Genomic DNA, 22,703 nt, shown 5'->3' on the forward strand with positions numbered 1-22,703 from the left:
AGGCTTGCACAGCTGCTTGTTGCAGCAGCCCTGGCTACAAGCTCCCCAGGCGAATGGGCCTCTGGGGCTGGCCAGGGGGTGCTTCCCAGGCCCCTGTGGGGCAGGGCGAGGATGCTCCTCTCTTGGGGGCAGCTGAGGACTCCCAAGGAGAGGGGAGAGGGGAGGGGTGGGGAGGGGAGGAGGAGGCCGAGGGAACCCTCCACAAGGGAGGGTGTTAGAAAAAGGGTGAGAGGCTGCCAGCTCTGCTGGCAAGGGGTGCATACCTGGGCTCCTGAGCGCCACAGGGGAGCCGCAGAAAGGATGGAGTTGGTCAAGGGAGCCGCGGACTCCGAAAGAATGAACACCTCTGTCCCACAGTCATAGCAGGCACTGTAACCTCCCAACAGTTTGACTTCACCCCCAAAGGCGCACTCCTCCATTGTCTCCCAGACGGACACCAACAGGAGAGAGAGATAGATAGATGGGCATGTGTGTAGAGGGAGAAAAAATGTAAACACTGGGGTCAAATGAAAATGAAATCTGAGTCTGTGACAAATTAAAGGTTAAATGTATGCAAAAGGAGAACAAGGGAATGTGGGGACGTAGTGTATCTCGATTTCATTATGGCTTTTGACAATGGCCCCCATCATATTCTTGTGAAGAAGCTGGTAAAAATGTGGATTGAACAACTGTTAGGTGGATTTGTAGCTGGTTAACAGACAGAATCCAAAGAGTACTAATTAATGGGAGGGTTATTGGGTTGTGGGGGGTTTATTGGGTTGTTGTTGTTTTGATTGCGTATCTTGTGGTTTTACATTGTGATTTTATTCTGTGAACTGCCCTGAGACTGCTGGGTATTGGGTGACATATCATTTCAATAAATAATCATAATCATCCTAGGAAAATGTGATCATTGGGGTGCTGTACGGTTTTGTCCTGAACCCATTGTTGTTCAATGTCTTTATCAATTACTTGGATGAAGGAATAAAGGGGATACTCATTAAATTTGCAGATGACACCACCTGGGAGGGGCAGCTAATGCCACAGAAGACAGAATCAGGATTCAAAATGACCTTAGCAGGTTGGAGACCTGAACTAACAAAATGGATCTTAATAGGGACAAATATAAAGTTCTGCACTTAGGCAGGAAGAACCAGATTCACAAATATAAGATGGGGGACACCTGGCTTAATAGCAGAAAAGGATCTTGGGGTCTTGGTGGACCACAAGCTTAACACGAGTCAACAGTGTGAGACAGCAGGGGGAAAAGTGAATGCTATTCTAGGCTGATTCAACAGAAGTATACCTGGGATACTGTGTCTAATTCTGGGCACCACAATTTAAGAAGGATGTGGACAAGCTGGAACATGTCAGAGGAAGGCAACCAAGATGACCAAGGGTCTAGAAACCAAGCCTTATTGAGGAACGGTTGAAGGAGCTGGGTATGTTTAGCCCGGAAAATATTCATATATCTGAAGGGTTGTCACATGGAGGAAGGAACAAGCTTGTTTCCTCCTGCTCTGGGGGTAGGACTTGAACCAATGGCTTCAAATTACAGGAAAGGAGATTCCAACTAAACCTCAGGAAAGAGCTGTTTGACAGTAGAACGGACGCCCTTGAGAGGTTGTAGACTTTCCTTCCTTGGAGGTTTTGAAGCAGAGGTTGGATGACCAGCTGTCCTGGATTCTTAGCTGAGATTCCTGCATTGCAGGGGGTTGGACTAGATGACCTTGGGGTCCCTTCCAACTCTACAATTCTATGACTATGACAGTGACTGTTCACAGGCCTGGCACCAGGGGATGGTAATGCTGGGCATTTGCCAGGGTCTCAAGGCAAAAGAGGGTCCACAGTGCTACAATTTCCACTTTGTCCAAAGTGTTGAAGAATTCAACTTCAGACGATTCTCAGTCTGATGCCCCCTATGCCAGGTGAGGAGGCACCCCTGGGGTCTTGGGCCCAGAGCCAGGTGGGAATCTTCCGCACTGGGCCATGAAGCTCACCGGGTGACACTGGAGCTGTCACTCTCCCTCACATCACAGGATTGTTTCATGCACACCACCTTGAGCTTCTCGGAGAATAGATGGGAAATAATAAGTTTAATTAACCACCATCATATTCAGCCCAGAAGCAGCACAGAACTTTCACAACAGGAGGAAATGAGTGATGTTGTGCTAAGCAAATTAACACACAGGGCAGGAAACCTTTTTTATTACTTGCACAATAATTAAAAGCTGTTAATTAGCAGCAATTATCTTCCTTATAGCTCCAGTTAGTATATATTTGAGGGCTGAGGGCTGGCACCAAGATCCAGAGCTGCGGTACAAGAGGAAAAATTTCTGATGCATGAGCACCTTCCCTAGCTCAAATAATTATAGATTATTTAAAATTACCAGAAGTGTCTTGCCAGGGGCAAATAAGTAACAATAACTCTGGAAAGAAATTGCAGATAAATTCCCCAGGATTAAGTACAAAATGCACACACAAAATAAAACAAACCCAACACACTATGATTTCTTTTTTGCAAATTAAGCAATCCTTTTTTTCAAATTTTCTGCATTTATAATCTATTTTGCAAGCCAATGCTTCCTACGGAAAATTAGAAGAAAAGCACGACTCAATAATAATAATACTGTAATATTACCGGTACTTATGGCCAGCCTGCCTTTTTGGTTAGAGAGGGAGAAACACCCTAATCCTTAACATCTTGCAGGGGAGGAAAATGACCCGCAGCCTCCCCGTCGGGGAATCGAACCCCGGTCTCCCGCGTGACAGGCGGGGATACTTACCACTATACTAACGAGGAACTACCGAAACAAAGGCTTTCACAAATCGCTGATGAAACAAGCAAGAATATTTCCAAGTCTTTTTATTTCTTTTGGCAGCTTTGCAAAGTAGAGAAAGTTCCCCCGAAGTGCAGCCCGACGTGGCAAATAGCTGCCTACGGTCCATATGCAGTTGGCTGGTTGGTTGTAAGTAACATGGAACAACAAAGCCTGCAAAGACAGGAAGCCGTTCGAAAAGCATTGGCATCGATTGCATTAAAAGGAGGAGGAGGAGGGAACCGTTGCTGCGTCTGCACTGGAGCTTCTGTGCAGGACCTCTGCAGCTTTAGATTCCATCTTGCTCCTTCGAAGTTAGAGAAGGGCGTAGCATGAAGCGTCCGGGCCTCTAATTCAGATTGAAATGCCAGAAATGAAAGAAGGAAACGAAAAAAGTAAAGATAAAGAGGAACCTTTTGGAAGAGGGAAACAGACGGGTGGAATAGTCCAATTTACATTGTAAAACCTTCCTGAGGCCCCTTCGCCAGTCGCGGGGATGTAGCTCAGTGGTAGAGCGCATGCTTTGCATGTATGAGGCCCCGGGTTCAATCCCCGGCATCTCCACTTTTCTTTCCCTTCCATTTGTTACATTTAATTTATGAAACAGAATAGGTCTTTTGCCTTTCTTTGCACGCAGTGGATTCAATTTCTATCAGTACTATCTCTCATGTTATTTTGTTTTTTCTTTTGGCAATGCTGCAAATATGCCATCCCCTAAACCAGGGAAATTAAAATGCACTCTGAGGCAACCCAAAAGGTTTTTAAGAACACCCACATCATTATAAAGATTTAAATCTTTTCTTATTCTTTTATTATTATTGGCAAATAAGGGGTGTTGGTCACTAGATAGCACAAAATACAGCCACAGTGTGTTAAGGCAGGAAGTAACAGCAGCATGCAGACTTAAATAATGAAGCCAAGATGCACGACTTGCAAGGGCTCTGGGTGACAAGTCATTAAAAAAAGAAACATAAAGCAATCAGCATCAAAAGTATTTTTATTTTTATTAGCTTTGCCACACATTTCTCTACAGCTTGTATACGTTTTATCCATGGAAGCCACAGAGCACATCCTAGCATGTGTCAAGGTGCTTTCAGCGGCTCCTGGCTGGTTGCCGGAAAAGTATAAAGACAAGGAAAAGTTTCTTACAGTTCTTTTTTATTTCAGACCTTACAGAGAGAGCCTCTTGGATAATGGCGCTGTCCCGAGTGGCTCTCCACCCCCTTCTCTCCCACTTCCTCATTGGTCATCGTCTCCTCTGTGCCCTCTGCCTCTGAGCTCTTTGCTCTGCTACTTTTAAGGCTTGCCGGGTTCTGGGAGATGAAGGGTCTGGAATGCTTTCTAGTGACAATGTGTCAGCCAACTGCTGCTCCGGCTGCCTGCTCCGCCTCTCCCGTCATTTCCCAAATTTCCCCTCATCTGCCTCTGAGCTGTGACCTCCCGCAAACCCCTTTGTAAATCTATACTATCTTCCTCTTCCTCCTCCATCGAAGGGTCAGGATGGGGAGTGGTCTCCACTCCTCCTCCTCTGCCCAGCTCCTAGCAGCATGCCACCTGCATCTTTTCCCAGTGTGCTGCCACAATGAGGTGGTTTACCAGAGCCTAACAAGGCAGAACTTGTGGCACCCCCTAAAGAGCAAAGCTAACCCGAGTTCCATTTGATTTAATCATTTCTTAATTATTGGGAGCAGGAGCCCAGTTGGAGATTGCCCAACCCTGCAAAGAACCATACATTTTCATTTCAAGGTTGATGGTGTGCCAAAGGATTCAGGGATGGGGGGCTGTCAGAGAAATTAAACATTAGCATACTCACCTATTAAAGAGCACAGTAAAAGAAAAATGAACATTTGCATAGTGTTGCTTCATTGTTTGTATGCTGCAGAAAAGTGGTCAAATTCTTCTACCCAAATCACAAAGGTCTACTTGGGCAGATACAACTCCACACTATTGGTCTCAATCTTAATTTTTTAAAAAAGTATTGATATACTGATATGTATTTTGTTCAATGCTTTCAAGACCGTCTTTCCCCTGCATAGTGGAATATACACTGTACATACACCATACATTTAAAGTAAATGTTTTCATGTTCTAACCTGCCCTAGAACCTCAGAGTGAAGAGCAGGTCAATTAATTGATCAATTAAGAACAAGAAGAATCATGGGAACTGTAGTTTAAACCTCAAAGAGCTATTATCACCCATAAGAAACTACAGTTCCCAGGATTCTTTGGAGAAGTTATGTGCTTTAAAGGTATGGTGCACAGAGAGGACACATGGGTGGCTCAGCGGTTTAGACCACAGCTTGTCAACCACAAGGTTGGTGGTTTGAATCAGCTCAACAGGGCGAGTGCCCATTGCTCTGCCCCAGCTCCTGCCAACCTAGGAGTTCGAAAGCACACCAGCACAAGTAGATAGTTACTGCTGTGACGGGAAGGTAAGTGGTGTTTCCGTGCGCTCTGGTTTCCACCACGGTTTCCTGAAGTGGTTTAGTCCTGCTGGTCACATGACCTGGAAAGCTGTCTGCAGACAAACGCCGGCTCCCTTGGCCTGAAAGCAAGATGAACGCCATACTCCACAGTTGCCTTTGACTGGAATTAACTGTCTAAGGGTCCTTTACCTATACCGTAACTACCTAGTTTCTCTTGCTGGGGTTGCCCATAATATTTAGCAGAAAACCTAAGAGGAGACAGGAAATAATGGTTTCAAACAGTTGCACCATAAAAGTTCACAAAACCCCAAGCATGAGTAAGAGACTTGTCTTTGCTGTGAGCACTCCCTGAATCCAGGGATTGGGATTTTTTTTTAACTCAGGAGATGCCCCAGCCAGGACCGCATACGGTCAGGGATGGTGGGATCTGTACTCCTGCAGCATCTGGAAAGCCAGTTTCCACATATTTGCCAGCTTCTTTTTCTCCTGACTCTGGTGTTTTATTTATAAAATAGTTTTCACAATGTGGTTCTAGTGGCTCTCAGCATGTATAAAACAAGTGTAACAGCAGAAGCACCATGAGACATCCTGCTAGAGGTTGTACTTCAGAAGCAGAGGATCTGCTTTTCACGTAGAAGGCCCCTGGGCTCAAGTCCTCCTTGTGTCCAGGGGAGGCTTTGGGGGAAGGCATCGCAATGGGCCTTTTCAGCGTCCCAGGGAGGCCCGCATGGAATCATCTTTACATGCTGGTCCCGCCAGCCAAATGCTTGTTACATGAAAATTCACTTATCCAAAGCCGAGGATCTAGTGCCCAGACCAGCTGAACAGGCAGACCTGTGCATAGTAAAGAAAGAAGCCTTAAATAAGCCTTACTTTCCTGTGTTTTGCTGGTCCATGGCAGTCCTTTCACTAGAAGTTATGGTGGGAGATTAGACAAATAAGAGCATTTTTTACTTTCTTGTTTGCCTTCTGAAAAGTTTCAGAGGGTTCCCCTAAGTTTCATCATTTGGGGGGTCAAAACTCCAGTGTCAGGAACACATTAGAAATTTCCCCACAGGAACTGATGGAAATCATTGACTCATTTCATGAATATTTGCCTAACAAACAATTTCCCGAGAATGCATTGAGTTAAGATAGCAGGACCTGCATGTATAAAAGCCAGGTAAGTACTTCTCTCCCCTCGCTGCTGCCCCAACTTTGCACCTTTAATTTGAAAAGAACTGCCTCTTAGTGAGATAGGACTTGTACTCCTGCATTTTTGTTTAACTGTGTGAACAGCTGCTGTTCAGTGTCCCAGCCAGCCACAGCCTCCTCCACAATACCCCCGTCTCTCTCTCAGCGGTTTCTCTATTTTCCACACTTTCACTTCTCAGCATTTTGTGGTAATTAAGAACATTGTTTTTTGGAGAAGGGAAACCGGCTCCTCTTCTCCAGGCTGCTCCAGCTACCTCTTGTGTGCTGTTCTGGCCTACGTAAGGAACAGCACTTGCAGACTTGAGAATCAGAAACAAGAGGAGCAAATAGGGAAACCTACAAGAAAATGTTGTAACATGGATCTGAAGCCCTGCTCAGTATTTCAGACATTTCATTCCACCCCCCCACACCTGCTTTTCCGTTCCAATCCTTCAGTCACTTAGCTTTCTATAGCTAAGAACGCTTAATCCTCACTGGGATGGTCTGAGGATTGTCCCTCAACCCTTCACACAGGGTTCTCTCCTGCCCACACTTACCCATAACTTATTTCTTGGATGGGGGTGGTGCCGTTTTGGCTATATGAGCACTCACAGCCTGAACTAGCCTTGCCCTCCAACCTGGTGCCCTCCATATGTTTTGGATTATTACTCCTCTAACCCCTAACCATTGGCTGTGCTAGCAGGGGCTGATGGGAGCTGTATCCACACCAGGAGGGCACCAGGTTGGAGAAGGAAGACGCCCTGAGCATCAGGAAACAGAGAGAGGAGACAGAGTCCAGAGATGGCAAAACACAATGGAGTAGAAAAACCAATAATGAGGCCAGACTTTCTCTCCAGAAAAATTCATTGATATCACTATTACACAATTGTTATTTTTTACAAACACAGGGCAATATATATATATAAAACACATACACACACGAAGCTCCCACGACGGTGAGCTCAACAGAAATAAGGCACAGTAATGGTGGCTCAGCAGTTTTCCAGAAATGAGTCATGGAATCATAGAATTGTGAAGTTGGAAAGGACCCTAAGGATCATCTAGTCCAACCCCCAGCAATGAAGGAATATGCCTCTGTCCCATATGGGGAGCAAACCTGAAACCTTGGCATTATCAGCACCACCAACCCTCTAACCAAATGAGCTACCCAGGATGGTGGTGGTTGTTGCTATATATTAAATTTCTATACCATCCTTCATCCAAAGATCACAGGGTGGTTTATGGTATAAAGCTGCTGGATGCTCAGCTCCCATCCACCCCAGCCAGGATGACCAGCAGCCAAGGATGATGGGAGTTACAAGTCCAGAAACATCTGGACATCTGATTCCCACCATCCCTGACCACTAGCTTCCTGAAGGGACAGGGAAAGACTGGGAAAGGCAACTTGACAAGAGAGAAGTGACTGGAGGGGGTAGCACTGCCTCCAAAATGTGCCCATGGGCCAACATAAGTTTGTAATTCCTGTTACAAACACACCCACCCATGACAGCTTCACAGTCAATCCAACCCCCAATCCTTTGCATGTGGGAGTCCAAAATGCAGTGGGCCTGCATGGATCATGGGTGGGGTGCTCCTTAGGAGGAAACTGATCCTGCTTCCTGCTCCTTGAGCATGAACTCTCTCTTTCCAAATACAGACATTGATTTTCCTTGTGTTTTCGCAGCCGGCGCTGGTTCCAGGACAGAGTGGATGGTAGGAGCTTGCATGAAAGATCACGGTGGCAAGGGTGGCCAGATTTTAGATACCTGTTGGTGTGTAACTTCCGGGATCCACTGGCAATATTCTGACAACAAATCTTTAAAAAGAGAAGGGCAGGGGGGCAACCATCAAAGAGTGAACACTTAAAAAACAGAATTTCAGAAACAGAGTGCAATCTTATGGGTCAAGGGAAGTCTGGGCAAAAAGAGGTAAGTCTTCACATGACATCTGAAGCAACTAACAGATGATGCTTCATAGGTGTCTGAGTGTTGGTGTGCAGATTATTCTGTTTTACACACTTCTATAATCCAGTTTGGAATGTTCTGATGGAAGGAGTGGGGGCTAACAAATATTATAAATAAACCATCAAAAAAACCCTGAAGCCACAGAGCAAATTGTCCTGTACTCTGCAAAATCCAACTGGTGTGTGGCAGACATAACAATGCTGCTGGCTGGATAGTCACAGTTAGGTCATGCCAGGGCCAAACACCAAGTCTCTGCCCCCATCGTCTAGTATGGTGGCATATCTAGCGATGAACCCTACTGTCGCATATAAACTATGAAGGCCTGCTCCAGGCAGACAGGTAACAAATTCCTGTGCTCATCTTCAAAACCACAAGTAACTGATTGCTACTGCGACGTCACCAACACCATAGCAGAGTACAGTGGGTGACCTACCTCCATGAGCTATTCTTAAAAGTTGCTTTAGAAATTCTAACACTGGACACAGAAATATTTGGGAGGAAATAGTTTTGGATTGTTTGTTTGCAAGCAGCAAAGGGGGAACCAGTTGCTGTTGGCCTACAACTCCCAGAACCCTAGCCGCTATGGGCCAATGGTCAGGCATGAGGGCAGATGTAGTTCCAGCACATCTGCAGGACCACAGCTCTACATTCCTGGGGCTAGAGGCCCAGGATGTTGCAACATACTTCCAAGGGAGAACTCACTCACACACTCACACACAGTTTGGGTAGAAGGTTGATGTGGCTCAAAAATAAAGTTAAAATAGATCCACAAGAATAATGAAGTGTGCTCCTCGTACATCTGAACAGCTTACATTTTGGGTTCTTCTTCCAGGCAGCAAGTAAAGCGTCCCTGTTATCCACATTTTCAGAGACAAGAGCTTGCAGCAGCGACTCTGTCCTTGGTTGCAGCCTGCAGGGATTCCCAAAGCAGACAGGCAAACATCAGCACATAAATTAAATGTACGCTCAAAATTCTGAAGGAACTCAAATAGCTCAGTTCTCAGTAAAACTCTCCCCCTGCTCAGATAAAATATGGTCCCAGAAGAAATCTGGATTTTTATTTATTACCTTCAGCCTCATGTGCTGTGTTTCTCCAGGAGCAACCTGCCTTCCCCCCAAAACAGTGCAGTTTAAATCAGTGAAGTTCTGAAAGGTCCAGTCTGCTATCTTGATTCAAAATAATGTCTAACTGTAGCCAAACAGATGATAATCTGCACCTTGACCTTGGGAACTATAATGCAAAATTAGATTGCATTATCTTAAGAGGTGTCCAAATGCATAGTGAACTGACAAAGAAATGCATTGAAGACTATATGAAAGTACCCAGCATTGTTCAGTTATTCTTAGAAACCAAAAAATACTGAGTTCTATAAACAGGTAATGCAATTTGTTAGTTTCTATGGCTGTGTATGCCCCTCACTCCCCCCCCCCCCCATCTGAGCTGACTTCAGGAATTCCTTACGCAGATCCAGCCCCAAATCGACTGGGGTGGGAAATGTTTAACTAGGGTTTTTAAAATCCTGTCTGGTTGGGAGGGGGCAGGGAAGGAGATGCCTTCGCTCTCTCCACCCAGTCGCACTGCAAAGAGCAGCAATCAGTCCTGCTGGGGGCTGCTAAGCCAGCGTGTTCCTGCACGGGGGGTGGGGTGGGGGTGGCCTAACGGGCCCAGCAAAGCAAACAATAGTATAGTTATTTTCCATATGTTCAATAAATGTTTCCCACTCTTCTTTACATATGTGTTCTTCTTGCTCTCTTATTCTATGTGTTAAGTCTGCAAGTTCTGCATATTCCGTCAACCTAAGTTGCCAATCCTCTCTAGCTGGGACCTTGCTCACTTTCGATTTTGGGGCTAACAAAACATGGGCTGCAGTTAAATAACCTTTTCTGACACCCAAAAAGAGCAGCTGGTTCGCTGTGGTAGAAACACCGACTTGCTTTTCCCCTTGCGGCAAACCAAGTCCTGTGTTAATTATGTTGCTTTGAATGTATACTTTTTATTTGACTTTCTTCAATAATGCTTTATTCTGGATTGTTTTACTGAATGCTTTAATGAGGTGGTTTTTTCCTGAAAAATATAAAGCAGTACAGACAACAACAACTTACTTGGACCACGTTTTCAGCATTGTCACTGGACTGGACAACAAGCAGCAGCTGTAAGCAGCCAGTTTTTTAACAACCTAAAAGAAGGAACAAGCTTTATATTCAATTTTAGAGCCACCATGCGTTTCAAGGAACCTTAAGGCAATGAGCTGTAAAACACTGAGGCTCTGATTAATTTGCTTGTTGAAAATGGGCATTAGAATTCACTGTTTCATTTCAGGTACTCACAGCCCACCTTTCAATATAATTCGCAGGATGTCTTGCAAAATCCTCGTTGGACATTTAGGTGCAACTCAGCACCCAGAGGGGATTGTGTGGGTTAAGACAGCTCCCCAAACTACCCCTATACCTTCATCACTATGCTGACTTCTCATTATCTCTTTGATGTTTATACTGATGGTCTTAGGTTGCATCCTGTTTACAAGTTCCTGCACTTGCTCTTCCTCTCACTCTGGGAGGTGGGAGGTCATCTTGGATCTGTCTTCTGAGAGCAAAGAGGCAAGCATGGCCTCCAAACTAGTTGGAGAAACCTAGCTAGGACTATATAATTGCTTCCTACCAGTAATGCACTTCCTTTAATAAACATAAGTTTTCTTATTTTATGCCAAGTCTCAGTCTGAATACATTTCAGCTAAAGGTGTACTCCAAGCAAGGAGTTGTTTAACTAACAAAATCTATACATTAAGAATCCTAACAACAGCAATGAAAATACTGTAATATACATAGATATATAAACACAAGGAATTAGGTGGAGAAAAATGTTCTTACCTTCCCTTCCAATAAGAACTTGGTGAAATATTTGTAGCACTCAAGGCCTTCTGGGTAATCCACTTCTACAGCAGGAAGCTGCCAGCCTACCCGATCTGCAGAGAGGTTACAAGACTTTGTTAAGGCACTAATCCACACTCATCCCCTTCATTTTGCTTCTCTCAGCAGAAGGCTGAGTAGGCAGGAGGGAAGGAGAAGGGCGGTGAAGTCTCCAGATTGCAAACTGGCTCTTGTTTGTGTGCAGGGCCAGCCTAAGACATCTGGCATCTAAGGAAAACCACAAATTGCCCCCCTTGCACCACTGCCAGGAAACAAGGGCAGAGTGAAGATTTACAAGGGGAGCAATCAAACCAACCCTACCTGATGGCTGAAGTGGGAATCAAAGAGCACTGCAGGGAAGGACCCTGCTTTGAATCATGCTAGGCAGGGGAGGAGAAAGGGGGGAGACCAGCAGCGCCTGCTATTTGCTGAGAGGCTGTTCTAGAGGAAGCAGGGGCAGAGGCAGCTCCGGCCTCCAAGCAGCACACTGCAGCGGAAGATGCCTTCCTTGGAGGCTGGACCTGCTGCCCCTGTGGAGCTTGCTGTTTGAGGCTGCTGCCTCCTGGGTGGGCCAGCCCTGGCACTCATCCCCTCCTACACATGGGTGAGGTTTGAAGGACATGAATGGCAGCTAGAAATACCTAAGTGGGAATCCTCATAGCAGAACTTCTATTTCAAGTGTATATTGTTAGCAAAACCTTTGTAGCACAGGTGCTTTTTGTGCAACAGCAATAAACCTGGTGAGTGCCAGCCAGTTCTGTGTTTTCACCGATGGGGGCTCAGGTATTATTTTGCTTCTTGTTCCCAACCTGATCCTTACACAAGTCCCCGCTAAATGTTTGCTATCCTACCCCTGCTCCCCACCCCCTTATGCCTGAAGACTGTGACATGATGTAGACTCTGGGGCTTTCATATTAAGAAACCCTGATGGGAATGTGAGCCATTTCCTAGACCTGCCTTTTTTAACCTGGCGCCCTCCAGATGCTGTTGGACTCCAACCCCCATCATCCCTAACCCCTGTCAATGCTGGATGCGGCCGATGGGAGCTGGAGCAGCACATTGGCTATCCCTGACCTACCCTGAGAAAGGATTGTTTTACTCAAGAGTAGATACACTGAAATACCGAACCTAAGTTATGCCATGTCCATTATTTTCAGTAGGTTTCAGTAGGATTAACACTGGCTGCAACCCCAAAGACTCCTGGAGAATGCAAAAGCTTGTGATATTGCGGTTGCCATGATGACAGTATTCTCCTAATGTGGATTTAGTAACAAATCTGCTTCCCATCAAAGCCAAGCTGTTCTTGAGAAACTTACAGAAGACACTTGGTCTGTGGCATCGAACCCTACCCGTTTCAGGGCAGTAAAAAGGAGGAGGGCTTTCCAGAGGTTTTTCGAAGTGGCAGTATGGATGCAAAAGGAGCGGGATCCATTCTGGTTCAATGGCTGAGACACCTTAAGGAGAGCAAAAGTGACCTGTTAAAGACGGTTCTGGGGAGCCATGAGTGACTTTTACTGAACTGCCTTTTTAAGTGCTGCAGGTTTACCTGGCAACAATGGTAGGTGGTCCAGGAAGCTGCTGTTAACGTTTCCCACAATGCCCTGGAGAAACGCCAAACACCCCAGGGCATTGTGGGAAATTTAAAATGGCAGTATCTCAGAGCCAGCTGCCTGGTGTAGGGCTCCCCACATTATTATTGCTTAGCCCCTATCCCATTTATTACCTGCCCTAAGGTAATATCCTAAGGTCCCAGGGCAGGTTACCACAATTTAAAATACAGTTTAAAACCTTGCTGTTAGAGAAACACAATAATAAAACGCAGTAGGCCCCATTAAGGTCCCTGGCTGTTGCCTAAAGCTGTAAAGTGCTGAGTCCAGGCCTGTGAGCACTCTCTCACAGCTATGTGCTGGGACTACTGGCAAGCGCAAGTGTCCATTCTTGTGTGCCACTTGTCTGCTCCCACTGATCTCTCTTATTGAAGAGAGAGCCTATGATAAAACTTCTGAGGCTCCTCTAAGAGTCTGTAGGGACACTGCATAAAAGCCACTAAGCTGTACTTCATACAATCTCAACTTTAAAAGGAAAAATAATTGTCAGTGCATTTAAGCCACTGCAAAGCTCTCACAGCCCACCCTAAACTGCTCATTTCTGTAGGCATGCTATATGACACACAAGGAAGGTGATGGGAATCCTTTGGCCCTCCAGATATTGCTTGAACTACAACTCCCATAGGCACCAGGAAGCATGGCCAATGGCCAGGGATGATGGGAACTGTAGTTTAGTGACATCTGGAGGGCCAGAGGCTTCCCACAGCTGCATTAGAGCAACTCCAGGAGGAGGAGGAGGAACCTATCAATGACTATTGAGCCATGATAGGTAAATAAATCTCCGTTTCAGAGGCAGTCTATCTCCAGAACAAGTTGCCAGGCAGTTAACAGCAGGGAGCTTTCTGGCAGAGGCATCTGGCTGGACTGAGGCAAAGAGGCTGCTGGGATAAAGGAGCCTTTGGGCTGATTCTTTAGGGATGTTCTCAAGAGGAGAGCAAGGGGAAAGGAGTTGATTTCACCTTTCATGTACATTTTTGTGGTTTCGACAATCTCCTGATACACCACAAACTCAGGGAGCTGCTTGAAGAGGACGGAATTGGGGTGGATGAAGACTGGATCGTCCAAAAGAGGAGTCTGGGTTGGCGCGGTGCAGCAAGAGACGGCAGTGTGTGGAGAAGGAAGAAAGCAAAACAAATAAAAACAAACTCAATGCTTTAGAGACCAGGAAGGTTCCAAAGGCAGGAAGGCACAAGGTCCATTAATGGAACAAAAGACGTTTTGTTCTTCTGCCCGGACACTGGCAGATCAAGCGCCTGTGGCCAATGCAACAGCACAGCTTCTCTGGTTGCATCTTTGCACGAGTCGCTGTTTGGCCCTCGCCTCTTGACAAATCAAGAACTATTTTGTACTTGGTTCTAAAGGGGCAGACCTTTGGGCTTTAGCAAAAAAAGCCACAAAAGTAGATCTGGTCAGGCAGAGTGCGCACACAATCCCTTGCTAATTCAACATGCAAAGCTGCCTGGATTAGCTGTTGACTCTTACTCTACCAACAGTTATGGGGCGCCTTAAGGGGCACAAAGTGCTCTGCCCTCTGACAGGGACATGTGTGGAGCTCAGCAATCGCAGAACTGTACAGCTGGGAGGAACCCAGGGGTCATCTAGTCCAACCCAACAGAACAGCAGGGGGGATAGCTTTTGCTATCACCTGCCACCTCAACCCCCCCCCCCCCCGGCAGCACTCTGAAATCCTTAAATTACATAAGTAACATATGTAAAATACCTACAGGGCCCCTTTGAGATTAAACTCTTTCAAGTCATTTTAAAAGAAATACAGTTACAAAACACTCCTCACAAATAAATTACCAGGAGACCGGTGATTAATGAAAAAGGCAGTCCACCCAAAATTACTAAGATATGGTTGAAGACAATAGTAAAAGCAGACCAATAATAAAAAGAACTTCACATCAGAGGAAAGCCACCAAGACACAGACACAGTCTGAGGTGCTTGGTCAGGAGAAGAACTGACCACCACTGGCCTGTGGCCCTCAGACCAAAAAGGGTTCCCAATTCTTGCCATAAATGATCCAAAGGGAATAAACTGAGCTGCACGTACTTTGTAACCATTTTTCCACTTCTCATCTAGGAGCTCCTCAGCTTGGATCTTCCGGGCAACGTGGTCTCCCAGGCCGGCCAAGACTATCTGCCTCAGGAAAGTCACCTGTGCTTCTGATGGGGGCTTCATTTTGGGATCGACAAAGAAGCCGGTGTCCGAGCAGACTGAATTCACTTGCAGCAAAGGGAAGAAAGAGGTCAAAAATCAGGAGGCCAGGCTAAGTTAACATGGCCTAGGTTGTGACTGAGGAGCAGCCTCTGTACAAAACTCAGAAAAATAACAAATGGGCAAAAGCAAAGGACAACTGAAGGAAAAGCAACATTAGTTCACAACAGCTTATGCAGCAACCCAGCACTGAAGGAAGACCTGTTTTCAAAATTGGGGGAGGCTCTCAGGGGAGGAGATATCCCATGGGGAAAATATATTTACTTCATAAAATGTATACACCGCTTAATTATTTAAAAAACACTCAAAGAGATTTACAAGAGATAAAACAGTAAAAGAAAGAGAAAAAAACACAACCATACTTTAAAACATCCTAAAGTATAAATACTAAAACAGATTAAAATTACCTCAACTTTCTAAGCATCTGGGAAGGCTTGTCTAAACATGAATGTTTTAAGCAGGTGCTGAAAATAATACAATGAAGGCACCTGCCTGGTCTCAACGGGCAGGGAGTTGCAAAGTGAAGGGGCTGCCACATGATCAAATTATTACAAATGCGGGAAAGTTATTACGTGGCACCTGCAGTAGTGACTATTCTGCCAATTGGATGGGCACATGTGGAGTAACTCAGTGTCACAATCAATTAGTGAGTCTTTTTAAGGTGTCACAAAACACTTTGGCTCAGTTTGAACATTGCAAACAAGGAATGCAAGGAAAATGAGTGAAAGGAAAGCAACATTTCAAGAAGTATTTTTCTGGACATTAGGCCCCAACAGCTTTCTGCACTCAACTGGAAGCCGCGGAAGACGTTTGACTTCCAAAAAATGTTTGCAAACCGGAAAACTCACTTCCGTGTTTGCGGCGTTCAGGAGCCAAAACGTTTGAGTCACAAGGTGTACGGGATCCAAGGTACGACTGTACTTATCATGCTTAAGATATATACAGTGTTATATTAGGGAGAAAGAAAAAAAAGGTCCTACCCCACAAACTCTTCCTATTTGCACAATGGACCTTCCCTGCCTCTGGAACACCAGAGTGCCCACTCAATCTCTTCTGGGCTTTTCCCCAGCCCTCCATAGCAGACGCGGGGAAACAGGAAGGAGACATGGAGAAGGGAAGTTCCACTGCATAAGTGGAAGGCCTTTCACGAATGGGACCTCCCAAAATCCTGTGTTTTCATGCATGTTTTTTATTGTAAAACAGCATAATAAAAATTATTAAATGTTAAGAAAAGGAAAAAGGAAGGAAGGAAGAACAGAGCTGATTCTTTGGCGTCCCCCCGACAAAGGACAAATGTGGCTTATTCCGTAGAGGCAGAAAACAACCACTGGCTCCCGGGGTATTTACCTGCAGTTGTCAGCTGCCCACGCAAGCGCCGGATTTCCACCATGGCTTTGTAGCGTAGGCCGTTTGCCTCACAGAACTTGGGCGTGCACCCAGCATACTCACAGGCGCCCACAGCTCCTGGAACAGAAGGGCAGCATCATGTGAGGAATTCAGCCAAAACCAAGGCACAATTAAAAAATACGGAAAGATAAAGGGAGAGCAGAAGAGCATACCTAGCATGACCATGAGGTCTCCCAGTTTCTGAGAAGGCCCTTGTCCAGCCCAGATCCGCTGCATCTGGACCACGCGCGCCCCTTTCCCCCTGAGCGTTTCCAGCTCTTCCTCGCTAGTGGCAGGCCTGCAGCAAATGTAAGGCACAAGCCAGCATGCACCCGGATCCCTCAGCAAAGGCAATTTCAGAAAACTCACTTCCCATTGCGAGGAGGTGTGTGTGAACATGAACTTATGATATGGTTTATCTCAGTAGATTGTGACATAAATATAAGATTGACAGGACTCTCATATGACATGAGAGACTCTCTGATGAACTCCAGTAACCACGAATCAAGCCTGATTCCAGCCACTTGCTGAAAAGCATTCAGGAATATCCTGAGTTCACACATCTGACTTAAAGGTTAACACATACAAATTTATTTTCAAGTACAGGATACTCCTCAATGGTCCTCAATGGTTGTGTGATTGGAGGGCAGGTAGCAGGGATGCCCAGGTTCAGAAAATGGCTCTCTGTCTTTCAGCCTTTGGTTAAACAAACACAATGGCCAGTTTTAACCATTTCTTACTACGTAGTCTGAAAGGCATTATGGAAATTGTAGGAATCCCTCAGTCCACAGCCCCCTGCCCTTTCCACTGGCATGCCTGGCAAAACGATTCAAAGTTCGTTAGCTTGCATGCCTCCAACAGGACAGAACTTGCCCAGTGCTCCCAGGACTCAGCACCTGTCTGCTTCGCCTTAAGGACAGGTAACCCCCCCCCCTTCTAGTGTGGGTTTATGACAAAACTGTCCTGCCCATGCATCTGTAGGCTTCTTAGAATAGTTTGGGAATCTTTTACTCTTTATTATTCTTATTTTGGGTAAATCTTATTTATTGATTTTTCACACAAAAAATCCCAAACAAAACAAAAAGGACCATATATTACTTTATCTGTGAACTTCCCACTCACATATATTACTTTATCTGTGAACTTCACATATACTATTCAATGCATCCATTTTAATCTACTGTATTTATCTTAATAATTAATGCTGATGCTCATATTTCAAATCCTGATTGTGTTTTCATCTTGCTATAATAGTTGTTTAAATACTAATAAAAAGGTATCCAGTCCTGGAATCTTTTACTCTTTACGGTATGTATGTCTTTTGCTACCTGTTTAGGCTGTAACTCTGCTGCCTAAAGCAGCATTTTTATATATTTTCTGCTACTCCTGTTTTATATAATAAACCAAGCTTTCTTCATTTCTTTGTGAGAGAGCTTCTTGTGGGCATAAGGTCAAGCGTTAACACACATCCATAACAAGAGCGTGGCATAACTCAAGCAGAAGATCCCAAGCCTCTGGGCAGGGTGTATATGAACTTACATGAGTGCTGGCTGTGCACATACTTTCTAAGGTTGCAATCGTATACATTCTTTCCTGGGAATAAGCGCCTGGTTTCAAATAAGGATGGAGGGCAAATCTGGTAGACACAAACTCACCAATTCAATTGCCCCAGACTTATAAGTGGATTGGAGCACAGCCATCAATCAAATCAGTATTTCTCCAAATTTTGCGATGCAAAAAATTAGTTTAAGGTTCAAAAAAATGCATCCGAAAATCAGTATTTTATCGGAAATACATATTTTAGGGGGAAGTGCAATGACAAAGCCCACAAAGTGCATTACTTTACGGAAAGAATGCATACAAAGAGGGACCTGTGTACAATTTAAATGCAAGTTTTTCCTGCATGCTTTTTAAAAGCTGCAAAAAAAGGACAGAACTATGCTTGGGTGCATGCAGAACTGACACTGAACAGAAATAGACTGATACATCTTTCCAAATTTATGAGTAGACATGCATAGGATTGCAGTGCAGGACACTGCTGAATCTCTACCACAATACTTGTTTTATTAAATTTGTGACTTGTACTAAAAAAACAGAAGCAACTTATGCTCAGCTGGAGGCTACCATTATTCATCACAGGGTGACCATGGGCTGTGTGTCCTCAGCAGCACAGTGAGAGGAATTGCAACAACTTTCAGAGGTGCAATTCTTTACTGCCAATGAACTACCACCAAGGGGACCACACCAAAGGGGATCATTCCTTTGGGCCACCAGTTCAGAGAGTGGCAAGTTTGTTTGTTTCCTTCCACCCCACCATTCTTCCCAAAGGAGTCCAGGGCAGCAAACAGCAGACACAGACATGGAGCCAACGCCCAGCACTTCTGTTGGGGGAACGCTCACCTGTTAAACTCTTCAAAGAGTTCCCGAACCGTCAGGGCTGACACTAAGGTGATGACATATGGGAGGCAGTCCTGCTGTTTGCTCAAGGCAAGCATCTTTGCGTAACGGGGAGCCACAGGAAAGGCTGCCATTGTGGCCCCCAGGGGGCTGATGGGGCAGGTTAGCTTTGCTTCTTGCAACTTTTTCAGCCTGGAAGAAGGGAACAGGAGGTAATTCCTAGAGCAGGCCTCTCTTGACTTACTGCCCTCCAAATGTGGCTTTTAGAATTTGTATTTTTGGTGTGCTATTTACCGTATTTTTTGCTCTATAAGACTCACTTTTTCCCTCCTAAAAAGTAAGGGGAAATGTGTGTGCGTCTTATGGAGCGAATGCAGGCTGTGCAGCTATCCCAGAAGCCAGAACAGGCAAGAGGGATCGCTGCTTTCGCTGCGCAACGATCCCTCTTGCTCTTCTGGCTTCTGGGATTCAGAATATTTTTTTTCTTGTTTACCTCCTCCAAAAACTAGGTGGGTCTTATAGAGCGAAAAATACGGTATTTCGTTTATCATGTTGTTCACTGCTTTGATGGCCTCAGGCAATGGTATGATTTATGCAGTTGTAAAACAAAAACATAATTTTTCTGCTCTTTCATGGCAGCTCAAAAGAACTGTGCAAGATGGGCCCCCCCCCACTCGATCCAATGGGAGGGATGGCTCTGCACAGTGGGAGAAAAGAGAGGAAGCACAATCCACCAACCGGCATAGTTCAACTTGGTTTTTCAGAAAAGCAACAAAGACAGCAACAATCAGTAAAAAGTCTACCTTCCAGATTTGGAGGGTTCCTGCAAGGCTCCAAGGGCTATCAACAACTCCTCAGCAGCAACTAGCGCTTCCAGCGGCGGGGGTGTAGGAAAGGGAAAATTGACCACCTGCAAACACAAAGATGACGACACACCTGGCATGAACAGATGAGATGCCCAAGAACTGAGTAAGATGGGCATGGAATAACTTCAGGCTTGTGGGGTCTACTCACATCATCACCACCACTAGAACCCAGAGATCCACTGACCAGACCCAGGTGCAGAACACTGGTTAAGAAATGGGGTGCCTCAGTGCGCATGCATGCCCAGTGCAGAAATTTGGTTTTAGTACCAGAACGTAGCATAAGCTCCTGCGACACAAAAATCCACTCCTGGTTCTTCCCCCACCCCAACAAATTCCTACCTTAACCTCACTACAGATTTCTTCTTCCCAGCAGCATAATTCAAAAGGGGAGAGGGGGATTTGCTGCTATTAATAAACAACTGCCCATCCCCATCTGTCTGCAAGCCACCTTCCAACTTCAGCAGTGCTGGAATTCACCAAAGAGCGGGGGGGGGGGGGAGGCTGCTGAGCAACTTATTTTAGAGGGTGGGCCAATATAACCTGGGGGTTTCAGCAGAATCACAGAATTGTGGAATTAGATAATCATAGAGTTGGAAGGAGCCCCCAGGGTTAACTAGTCCAACCCCCTGAAATGCAGGGCCATCCAAGACCGATGGCCATCCAGCCTCTGCTTAAAAACCTCCAAGGAAGGAGAGGCCACCCCACCCCCCGAGGGAGTCCAGATTTAAACCTTTTTCTTGTGCTAATTAGAATAGCAATATTTCGAACGTTAGCTTTCTTTTTTTCTAACAAAAAGAAAATTAAATATTATATACACACAAAATCATTAAATAGGCTTTGTCTCCGAGGCAGTTTCTAGGTTTCAGAATGATGGCCCACATACGAGTCACAATCGAACATAAATCTGTGGGGGTCTACTTCCTCCCTGACCACTGGTGACGATAGGCTAATTTAACCCTTTGACTTGATCCTTGCACCTGCAATTTGCATGGTGGGAAAGATCCCATAGTGGGACCAAAGGGTTAACGCTCCCCACACCTGCCATCTATTTTTCAAAAAGGAGCCGGGTGATTGGTGGGGAAGGGCTGTAGCTCCGAGGAAGAGCATCTGCCTTGCATGCAGGAGATCCCACGTTCAGCCCCCAATGGCATCTCCAGGCAGGGCTGGGAGAGAAGCATGCCTGAAACCCAAGATAAAAGCTGCTAGTCAGTGTTGACAACCCTGGGATAGATGGAGCAATCAATGGCCTGATTCAGTATAAGGCAGCTTCCTATGTTGGTGTCCCATCTAGTAAGAAGCCCTTCCCCACCATGCGGTGCCCTCCGGTTTTGAACTACAACTCCCATCAAACCCAGGCAGCATGGCCAACTTAGACGGGAATGACACAATCCATGTTGCAGAAGGAAGGCTGCCCTAAATTGACTCTCACCTTTTCAATGTTTAGCGCTTTCATTTGCAGGATTAAATCTTCAACAGGTCGCCTGGTAATCTCAGGAGAAGTGAACTTCTCAAAGTCACTGAAGACAGCCGAAGAGTAAAGCCTAGAACAAAACAAGAGAGGAAGCCGGGGGCAGGGGGATTAGCAGCTGCCTAGAAGGCTTCAGAAATATACTACTACACAGCTTTTGCTCCCAACTGTTGAGACCAGCTAGAGATGTGAGCCTCCTGGATTGTGCAGGGGTGCTGCATTCTAGCTGTCTGAAACCCAGGAGAGCGCCTGCCAGTCAGTGTAAACAATATTGAGATAGATGAACCAGCGGTTTTAGGATCACACAACATAAAATAAAAATAGGATAAGGCAGGAAAAGGAAATCAAGCAAACACTGGTATTGGTTCTTAAAGATGCAATTTTTTTAAATAATGTCCTGCTAAAATGTAAACAGTTGGGGGCTCTTTTACACAGGGAGATCATAGAATCATAGAATTGGAAGAGACCACAAGGGCCATCGAGTCCAACCCCCTGCCAAGCAGGAAACACCAAGATAGAAAACGAACTTCTACTGAGGTAGACCAATGGGTCCCCCTAGCTCACAACTGTCCACACGGACTGGCAGAGGCTCTCTGGGGTTTCTGGTAAGGAGTCATTTGCAGCCCTACCTGGAAATGCCACCGGGGACTGGACCTGGGATCTTCTGCATTACCCACTGAAATTGCAGCCCTTTTACTTTGGGAAAGGGCCATAGCCCAGTGGCAGAGCATCTGCTTTGAGGCCAGAAGGTCCCAGGTTCGATCCTTGGGATCTCTAGACAGGGCTGAGAAGGGCTCCTGTAGAGGAAACCTAATGCTGAAGAATTTTGTATTCTGAGGAGACAGGTTAATTGGTTCGTACAATTATTCCCCCATGCTTATTGTCAAGGGTTTTTGGTTTGCCTTATGCTCTTGATTTGCTGCTTGTGCTTCTGGGATGTGGAAAGATCCACTTGTAGCTGAAGCTTGAGTGCCTGTCAGTAATGGTGCAGCTGCAGGATCAACTAACAACCCTGGCCTGTGTATTTGCCTAGCTTAACAGGTGGAAGGAATTTAGATATTAGGCCAGCCAGCACTTGGCCACTCTGGATCTAAGGCAGGCACAGGCAAACTCAGCCCTCCAGTTGCTTTGGGACTACAACTCCCATCATCCCTAGCTAACAGAACCAGTGGTCAGGGATTATGGGAGTTGTATTCCCAAAACAACTGGAGGGCCGAGTTTGCCTATGCCTGTTCTAAGGGGTATAAATCTCCCTGGTGGGGTCTGATCTTCAAGCTTTGATCTTGTTGGGTGCTGTGTACTGTGTACTGTGCTGCTGGAGTCTCCCCCTTATCATTCCCTGATAGCTGAACGGGGAAGTATTTTAACTTGCATATGCTATATTATTCTGCTTAAAGACTGTTTCGCTGCTTTTTATTCTGCATCCAAGCCTGCTACTTAATAAAAGTGAGGAACTTCTCTCCACTGGTGCTACTGCCACTGAATCCAAAAGA

The 22,703-nt window shown here is 45.6% G+C and overlaps 1 protein-coding gene across 2 annotated transcripts in view; it reads right to left on the reverse strand.

Moving 5' to 3' along the window:
- Positions 1-7,243: 7,243 nt before the first annotated feature.
- The window catches only part of DHX37 (DEAH-box helicase 37), a 32,299-nt gene continuing 16,839 nt past the window's right edge, over positions 7,244-22,703 (reverse strand). For both annotated transcript variants that reach the window (XM_083716994.1, XM_083716995.1), the window contains exons 16-27: positions 21,172-21,283; positions 19,680-19,786; positions 18,880-19,068; positions 16,653-16,777; positions 16,441-16,557; positions 14,929-15,101; positions 13,835-13,949; positions 12,585-12,722; positions 11,230-11,324; positions 10,465-10,538; positions 9,174-9,271; positions 7,244-8,213 (exon numbers count right to left, since the gene is read on the reverse strand). In XM_083716994.1, the coding sequence (XP_083573120.1) occupies positions 8,131-8,213; positions 9,174-9,271; positions 10,465-10,538; positions 11,230-11,324; positions 12,585-12,722; positions 13,835-13,949; positions 14,929-15,101; positions 16,441-16,557; positions 16,653-16,777; positions 18,880-19,068; positions 19,680-19,786; positions 21,172-21,283 (1,426 nt within the window). In that variant the 3' untranslated portion in view covers positions 7,244-8,130. The remainder of the gene's footprint in view (positions 8,214-9,173; positions 9,272-10,464; positions 10,539-11,229; positions 11,325-12,584; positions 12,723-13,834; positions 13,950-14,928; positions 15,102-16,440; positions 16,558-16,652; positions 16,778-18,879; positions 19,069-19,679; positions 19,787-21,171; positions 21,284-22,703) is intronic.

Source organism: Podarcis gaigeae (genome assembly GCF_964106915.1).
Source record: "Podarcis gaigeae genome assembly, chromosome: 16".
In the NCBI taxonomy this organism is placed as follows: Eukaryota; Metazoa; Chordata; class Lepidosauria; order Squamata; family Lacertidae; genus Podarcis; species Podarcis gaigeae.